Source organism: Salvia miltiorrhiza, chromosome 4, assembly GCF_028751815.1.
Source record: "Salvia miltiorrhiza cultivar Shanhuang (shh) chromosome 4, IMPLAD_Smil_shh, whole genome shotgun sequence".
Taxonomy (NCBI): Eukaryota; Viridiplantae; Streptophyta; class Magnoliopsida; order Lamiales; family Lamiaceae; genus Salvia; species Salvia miltiorrhiza.
Genome location: NC_080390.1, coordinates 47,771,685 through 47,781,377, shown reverse-complemented (window position 1 = coordinate 47,781,377; position 9,693 = coordinate 47,771,685). Strand labels below are relative to the sequence as shown.

At 34.3% G+C, this 9,693-nt stretch overlaps 1 protein-coding gene across 1 annotated transcript; it reads left to right on the top strand.

Annotated features, from left to right (window-relative positions):
- Positions 1-3,214: 3,214 nt before the first annotated feature.
- LOC131023917 (homeobox-leucine zipper protein ATHB-40-like) lies at positions 3,215-4,263 on the top strand. Its single transcript, XM_057953568.1, has 3 exons — positions 3,215-3,386; positions 3,468-3,787; positions 3,977-4,263. The coding sequence occupies exons 1-3, from the start codon at positions 3,311-3,313 to the stop codon at positions 4,190-4,192; spliced, it is 612 nt and encodes a 203-aa protein (XP_057809551.1). The 5' UTR covers positions 3,215-3,310; the 3' UTR covers positions 4,193-4,263.
- Positions 4,264-9,693: the final 5,430 nt, after the last annotated feature.

The window sequence follows — 9,693 nt, the reverse complement described above, 5'->3', positions numbered from 1 at the left end:
TTTGATACATAATTTAATTTATTTATTTTTTATATACAAATTAACATGATTAAATAAAGAAATTTAAAGGCCGCGCCACAGGGGCTCAAACCCAAGACCTTCGGTTTAGACATTAACCCCTAATCGCTTAACCGATACACACACTACATCGTTTAATTTTGATGCAAAATTATGTTCTCCGTGCATCGCACGAGCGAATGTTCTAGTTCAAATTAAGTATGTCTAGTTGCTAAGATCTGTTCGAGAAAAAAAAATTAAGTGCGCGATTATTAAATAATGATTAAATAATGAGTATATAATTTGAGGGCAATTAAAATTTATAATTAGTTTAGTGATCCATAATTAGAATTTAAATGCATAATATAGACTTGAATAATTAATTTTTTTTTGAAAAAAAATGGATTTTTTTAAAGATCGTGAGAAAAGTGAATTTTGGGCAAAATTCGTAATATTACATGCAATTAACTCTAGTTATGTTATACTAATATTTTTTTAGATGGAAATAATGAGTTTCATCACATATATAATAGACCTTAAAGCAATAACTAAATAATTTTACCAATAAATGAAAATATTTGCATAATTTTTGGAAAATAAATAAGACAAACACAATATATATTCTATTCTCATTGACAAACTTCTGTTCACCCATCTCGAGCCACGTACGCATGTGGAGTGGAGGCGCACTAAATATTTTTGGAAGGAAAAAGGCCACGTACGCAGTAACACAGATATGATTAGTTAATTAATTACAAGCTAATGGAAGGGAATCCATGTATACTGTATATGCATAATACTCCGTATATGTTTTGCGCCTATTAAAATCGTCTGCGATTTAGTGCATCTTTATTTTTCAAGTATCAAAAAAATTACTATCTAATAGCAATAGATTTGTATAAGTTTTTAGAATTTAAATATTTAATTGATCAAAATTGATTATTCATAATATATATATATATATATATATATATATATATATATATATATATATATATATATATATGATGTGGTTCTAGAGAGAACTACGTTATTTGTGAGAACGTGAGAACCATCAATTCTAATGCATTCACTGTAATGCATTCGCTGTTAAAATTAATGCACTAAAAAAAATTGCTCCCTTCTGGATTCGAACCCAGGTTCTGTATTCATCCAACAAGATGATGCATCCACCGTAGATCTTGATGATCGAATGGCTGAAAATGATTCTCCATTCTTTTTTTTAGTTAGTGGTTCTTTCTTGAACATCTCCCTATGTAAATAAATAAATAAATAAATAAATATATATATATATATATATATATACACATATATATATGAGTATTCAGGGTTGTATGAACATAGCTATTTGCAAGCTATTCAAGGTTCGACTCGAAAAATGCTTGTTCGGAGATCGATTCAATAGTAAACGAGCCACGCTCGAGACTGATTTCAAACTCGATAATTTTATCGAGTTCAGCTCGAGCCTGACAGCACATGCTCGTTGAATTCGTGAACATATTCAGATTCGATTGTTAGCAAACATGTTTGGGAGGGTTGTTCACAAACCTTCAGTCGAGTCTTCAATAGAATTAGTGCACGAGCCTTAAACGAGTCGAGCTCGATACATATTAATTAATAAATTTTCCCTAAATTTTATATATGAATATCTAATGAGCAGAGTTCGAGCTCAAGCTCAAGCTCGAATTCGATATTATCGAGCATCACCCAAGTCGAACTCGGACCGAGCTCGAACTTGGTAAGTGGATGACGAATCAAGCTCGATCAACTAGATAAAAGCTCGAATCAAATTCGAACATTCAAATATTTAAACAAGTCGAGCTCGAGCCCATTAATATTTGACTTGATTTGGCCCACCCTAGACTTAACGGGCTAACGCGCCAAGTCACTATAAAATGTGTAGTATTTATGATTATTCAATTAAACTAAGCTATGTGAATCTATGATGTATATTGTCTCTAGATTTTTGGATCGAAAGCCCTACTTAAAAGCAGGAAATAAATACTAGATTAATAAACAGTTAATAATCAAAAAGTAGAATTCAATGATTCTCATAAATGATAGTAATTAGTTTTATTAAGTACTTAAGGTTAGTTAGAATCACAACTTTATCCAGAGATGTTGGGCATCAAATGACAAATCATGTCGAGTCAGAGAAATACAAGGTAATATATATGGGGTCATCACATGCTAACAAGATAAAATAAATGAATCGTACTAAATTGTTCGTTGTCATCCATTTGGCCTAATTCTGCCGTATCCTCGTTGGGTCATGTTTGTGGGTGAGAGGTAATAAAGAAAAATTACATATTTAATCAAAAAGCGTCATACAAAATATCATAGGAGTGTGTTGTTTTTATTTTAATAATTCAAAATAAATATCACTCCCCAAATTAAAACAGGATTTAATTTAATTTAAAGGAGGAGGAAGTGATCATTAATTAATACACGAAAATATTTCAACAAATGTATCCAGACATTTCCTGAATATGTGGATTACTGAAGAAAGTTTGGGTTTGAGTGGATTATCACTTTTTCTTCACATGATGACCAATCCCATTATCTTGCCCCCATTCAATGTGATTTCCCAATATGACAAATCGTACTCCAATCGGGTTCTTCAACAAATGCGTAAGTAGTTATTTTATTATTATCCAATCAAACAAAATATAAAATACATGAACAACGTTTTACCAATCACATGTGGGAGTTCTCGCACAAAACTACTCCAGTTTTTATTGTATATATGTGTATACTTATCTTTTACTTAGCTTCAATATATAATATTCTAATATTAGGATTTTTCCATTTAAAGTAAGTGCAACTTCTCCCCTACGCCCAGTGGAATTTGTGCACACCTATATCATCTTACATTTGGTGTAATCTATTAAAGTGTTTTAGATACTATCCATTTAGTCACATACATAATTATATATATATATATATATATATATATATATATATATTAACCAATGCACATTTAAGTGATGAATCAATAGAATATAGACACCTAGCTTGTAGCATCTACGAGGCCATAGAAACAAAATTGAAAGTAAAAAAATAAATAAATGGCACTTATTTAAATAGAGGAGTAATAATAAAAAAAAGAAAAAGAAGTTGGAGTGATTAGTTTAAAATAGGAGGAGGCAGGGGCATTGTCGAAAATTGTAGTAAAGAGCATGTCGAATTAGAAAAATGGAGCAGTATAAATGAAGTTTAAGAGTGCAGCAATATCCTTAGTCCTGCTAAACCTAAGCCAACAACAAATTAACTTAGAAGTGGAGTCCTGCTACTGCTCACTCATAAATTCATCATGAACCATGAATTTAATGACATGTCTGAGTACTATCCTGCCGGAATGATCAGCTGCCAGTTTGTGCCAGAACAAGGTACTTAGTTGTAAGCCCCCCAAAAAATGTTTATGTTAATGTTGATGATGACTTTGAATTTGCAAATGGTTTATTAATTAGGGGAGGCGGAGAAGCTAAAAACGCGGCGGAGGCGGAGGAAGGGCAAAGGTGGCGAGGATGGTGGTGGGATGATGAGGAAGAGGAAGCTGAGCGAAGAGCAGTTGAGTATGCTGGAGCGGTGCTTCGGCAGCGAGCATAAGTTGGAGACGGAGAGGAAGGAGCGGCTGGCGGCGGAGCTGGGCTTGGACCCTCGCCAGGTGGCCGTGTGGTTCCAGAACCGCCGTGCTCGCTGGAAGACTAAGATGCTCGAGGAGGAGTTCTCCAAGCTCAGGTCCCACCATGAGTCCACCCTTGTTGAGAAATGCCACCTTCAGACTGAGGTCAACACCTCTCTCTCTCTCTCTTCATCTCCATAAGATTTTAAAAGAAGAAAATTGAAAAGAAGAAAAAAGTGAAGGTATAGAAAGAAGAGATGCATTGTAGGGTGAAAAGGAGCCATGTTTGTGAAATAGATGACAAAATGGGTACACATGCAGTTGTTAATTTATTAATATAAATAATTAATGCAGGTTGTGAAGATGAAGGAACAACTGAGTGAAGCGGAAAGGGAGATACAAAGACTGTCGCGGGTGAGGAGCCACAGCCCAACTTCATCTAGATCTGTGTCCATCGACACCACTCAACACTTTCTTGGTGCTCAATTTGGAATCGACAACGTGTTTTGCGTGCCCGACACCAACTACGCTCACGCTTTTCAATGGGACGATCATCTTTATTACATGTAGCTACTCCTTAATTGCCTCCCAATGTACATATTCCATCACCATTCTATCAATTAATGTCGTAAATTCATCTATCTACCTGCCTTGTGTTTCCTCTCTATTTCATTAAATCCAATCCTCTACTTCCTGCATGACTATCACTAGTCTACGTATTATGTAGGTTGATTAGTGATTAGCTTAAACTAGGCCAGTTTTAATTACTCCCTTTCCAAGGACCTAAATCCAAGTCTCAAAAAAATAGTTGTAACATGGCATTTTTTTTTAATTTACGTATCGAAAACTCAACTCAATTTGATATAATTCAAAGATGATAATGTTGCGCGGAAATTAGACCATAGTAGCATATGACAGCGAATTAAAAACTGAGTCATTTACCCTTAGACATTAATACTCTATCTTTAGCCAAAATATAAAAATATTAATTGGACCATAGTACTACGTACTATACGAAAAAGGGTGAAAAGAATGGTGTTTATTATTATTATTGGACTATCATACTCCCTTCATCTATGAAAAATATAATTTCCTTCTTTCGAGTTCTACTGAAAGAGTATTCTTGAGTTTGAGAGCTTTAGAAGACTTGTAGGATTTGATCGTGCAAAGTTTCGATGGTGATTGTGGTGAACCGATGAGGTATATATTGGAGGATGTTTGAGAAAAAGCGGTTGAGAGCCCACTACAAAAAAATATTGTCTATTAAGAAATCTACTAGTTGTAAATGAAACCATTGTCTATCAGAGAATAGACAACGGCTGGGCGTCCGTTGTCTATTCTCTTACAGACAACCATTGTCTATATTGCAGTTTTTATTTTTTATTTATATTTAAAATTTTGTGCTTTTTCTATATATATTTCAGTAAATCTAAAAACATAATATGAAAAGCCAAAAATACATAAATTAATAATAAAAATTCATAAATTAGATATCAAACATCATCATACATTAGTATTTTACATCATCATCCTACATTACATTAGAATCCAAACATGATCATCATACATTACATTAGAATCCAAACATGGTCCATGTCAGCTGCAACCATGTGAGTTCTTGCAATTTGTTCTCCCTGCTGATGCAAATTAACCAAAGTTTCAGTAGCAGTTTCTCTAATGTCATCTGCAATCTTGAGGCAATTGTTCACAACCTTCATAGTCTCTTCAGCTCTAGAATCTGAATTTGAGCTTAAGCTTGAGTTATTCATCTAGAATATAGATATAATTATCTTAGCTTTCCAAGGTATGAGCAGTACATTACCTTGTCCTCAACCTTCTCATCCACATTAGTTTCTACAGAGCTGAGATCAAGTTGATCAAGGTCTACCCATTCATCAAGCCTGCGGTTGGCTGCCCAAGAAATTAAAAAAGTGCACGACAGAAACCAGGTCGAATTATACAAACATATATAAGTTTCTACTGAAGCTCCAGTAACAAACAAACATTCTTATTTTAAAAAAATCAAATGTAATTCACAAGCTACAACGAGGAATGTGAATGCCTGAAAAATAACTGAATATGCCAAAATGACAGGAAATGAAATTACATATACTTTCTATCCAAAAATTGCATAGATTATTCATCAAGTCCAGTTCCAGTAATTTAACACTATGCATAGAAATAACTATCATTAAATGCCACAATAACTTAACAGCAAACAACATAGCAACAAAATAGCCTTTCTCATTAAAAACTAATAATTAGTTTAAATTCTTAAGATGTGTGTAGCATCTATTGGTAGATTAGGTATATATGTTAACTTAAAAAAACACCGTTAAGACTTAGAATCATCAACATTTTCTTTTGATTTTTGAGAGCTTTCTATTGGTAGATTACGTATATATGTTAACTTAGAACTATTCCAAAGCCATCGCTTGTTATTTACTACAGCCACTAACCATCAGAAACCAAGATTTCAAAACCCAATAAGATTTCACAAGCCAAAACCTGTAGCAGAGCATCATATGCAGTTTAAGGTTTCAATAGAATAATTGTGACGTGCATTTGGGAAGGTCGTTATTTTCTTAAGAGTAAACATAGAAGCATTTCATCAAATGTTAGGCGTGATGTTAATTCTTACCCAATATATCGCCAATAGAGTTGTTTACCAAAATCAAATACGTATATTTCAACAGAATGTTTACAACAAAACCAAGTTTCACAAAGTAAAACACCCGAATAACAAGCCTAGAGCTAATTGACACCTTTAAATATATACCAACAAATTTTCACCAAGAAGAAAACAAAACACGGACACATAAATTTTCACACTTACACATTCTGAAAATCACAAACATGAACACACCACACACAAAAGATTTATAGTTTAAAGCATAGAAGCATTTCATCAAACGTTTGGCATGCGGTTAATTTTGAAAAGAACTTAAGAGTTAATAGATTTTCACCTAAAACTCTATTTTGCTACCTACACCTACAAAAGAAATTCAGCAACAAGTAGCTAAGGAAAACATATTACACAATGTTTCCTTCATTATAGAGAGAATTATAGATGGAATAATTTTTCAAAACATGAGGCAGAACAAGAAAATTTAAGATACAGAAAACTACCTTCGATCTCTTCTGAAATCGACAAGAAAAAAGGGCTAAAGAGTTGTGAACTGAAGATTAAGGGTTTAACAATGGAGTTATGCCCAAATAGAGAGAAAGTCAATATGCGATGGTGGTTCAGCGTTTTCCAATCGGAGGCGGTGTGGCGCGGCGTTTCTAGAAACAACGTCAGGTCGGAGACGGAGTGGCGCCGACATCGACAAAAGAGCACCAGCCTCGCCGGTCCTTTAGCGGCGGCCCCGATCTGTGAGAAAGAAGGCCTAGGGCTTCCCCCTTTTGACCTGTCTGTGTGTCGAGAAGGATGGCGGTGGGTGACGAGAGGACGGCGGTGGTTGGCGTGTGGTGACGATGAGGACGGCAGTGAGTGGACGTCGTGGGTTCTCTGTTGGACGATGGTGGCTGGGTGCGAAAATATTAGAGAGAGGGGTGAATTTAGGGCAATATTTTACAATTTAAAAAAAAAACATTACAAAACAAATAGACAATGGTTTTAGGGAAAGCGTTGTCTATCTAGTGGCGGTCATACGTTGTCTAATCTCTAATAGACAACGGGTTTCAGCGACGTTGTCTATGACCGCCCAGAATAGACAACGTATTTTCTAAAACAGTTGTATATTCTTTAATAGACAACGTTTTTTCAAACATTGTCTATAACCGCCCAAAATAGACAACGAATTTTCTAAAACCGTTGTCTATTATTATATTAGACAACGGTTTACGAAGCTTGTTGTCTATATTATGTTGTCTATGAGTTGAATTCTTGTAGAAGCCTGTTCAAATAATCCTTCTTTATTTTTTCATTGAAAAACTTTGATCCCATTGAAGGTTGGTGGAATGCATCTGTCAGATTTGCAACATAGTACACAATCTCTGAATATGCAGAGTTTTGAAGATTTTGTGTCAGACAAACTTGAGTACTTAAATGGCTTAGTAACTGAGTACTTCCGTTGATTCGTCAGATGTCTCGTGGTCAACTAAGATGACTTCTTGCTGATTGGTACACTAGATTCAATTAAGTGTGTTTTCTTCAGTTTGAGTTTGATTAGTCGTTTTCCTTCTTCATACTCTTTAGCTAATACTTCGTCTTAAGTTCCACCTTGACTTAGCATCTATAAAAAGAATATTCAACTTTCTAGCAGAGAAGATGAAAATTAATTAGAAATGTTGAATCGTCATGTTATGGGGTATGATATTAATCAAAACATAAAATTTTTCAAAACATATCTCCATTTTGATGATTCCAAAACCTATCAACATATTTTATCTGAATTCTGAAGCTAAAACACAAAGTCTAACCTAATAAAAAAATAAGCAAAGGTTACGACAATCAAAAGAATGTGGAAAGCGAAGTCAGAACCTGGACAAAGAGCAATTGTCATCAAGTTGTTTTGTTAGAAGAAAGATTTATATTAGAAAAGGGCATTAAATACATGCAATGAGTGATCCTAAGAGATCATCAACCATATACAATCTATTACATATTTAAATTTATGTTCAGGACGCTCACAAGTGTCTATTAGATCTGTTATGAGGCCGACTGTACCATGTGGAGCTGGTTAACCTGCGCGGCTACGCCCGCCTCGACCTACCGCGGTAGGCTGGGCATTTATAGAAAAAGTAAATTAAAGTAACACCCCAAAATTTAAGAAACTAGTGTTCTGAATGTGTTTGGTAATAAAGTGAATAAAAGATTAGATGTTTCTTTGGTTATATTTATTCCATATAAGGAATATAATCAAATTAGTTGAGATGGTCCAAAAAGGAATATTGATCAAGTTACTTGTAACGAGGGGAGTATAATAGTATCTTACCCATTGCACCAGATAGCCTTTTTAACTTGGGTTAATTGCCGCAAAAACCATATACTTTTTCGATTTTTGGTTTTTTCCCATGACAAAAAAATATGAACATAAATTCATGAATTGGAAAATTAATTGCAATTTTCCCCCGCGTCCATTTTTTTCCCAAATTGAATCCGAGGTGGCAATCGGATTTCCAGCGTGTCATCGCCAGGAATTGAACGAGACGACGCCGTTTTATGATTTTTTGACAATTGAATTACAAAATATGAAGCTTAGGGTTCGTCGAGCAAAATGTCCCAAAACCTAATTGGAAGCTCGAATTCAGGAGCTTTGCAACCGCTTGCACAATGTGGATGTGGAATACCAGCCGTCCTTCATGTATCTCACACCGAGAAAAATCCGTTTCGGCGATTCCTTTGTAGATCTTAATTGCTCGAAATCTGGAAATGGAATGACACCAAAAATCTGCTCAAAATGTAGTTCTTAATGCAGAGTAAAAATCTAGTTCTTAACTTGACCATGCCTTCTCAAAAATCTGGAAATGGAATGCTCAAAAAATGGTAGCCAGAGCTGACCAAGGCCACCAGAGCTGACATGTGGTTGCCATGTCATGATTTTATTTTAACACTTGGAATCAATTAAGCCACGTTGGATTGGAGCTCCATCGGAGATCGCCGGAAAATGGACGTGGGGGAAAATTGTAATTAATTTTCCAATTCATAAATTTTTGTTCAGACTTTTTTTGTCATGGGAAAAAACCAAAAATCGAAAAAGTATATGATTTTTGCGGCAATTAACCCTTTTAACTTTATTATGTATTTATCAAGTCTTATTTAATTGTAGAAAAAGTTTTATTTTCAAATAAAATATTTTTTCGTTATTAAAAAAAGTCTTATATATTCTTAAGAAAATATTTTTATTTACTCTTAAAAAAGTGTTGATTTTACGAAAAGTCTTATTTATATTCAAACAAACAACTCAATATTTGAATAAATATACTCCCTCCGTCCACAGTTTAAAGCCCTACTCGCTATTAAATTTTTGTACACAAATTAAAGTTTTATTATGCTTTTTGTACTTTTTTACTATTCTTCTTTTTCTATATTTACTATCCTTTGCCACTAATGGACCCACCTTAAA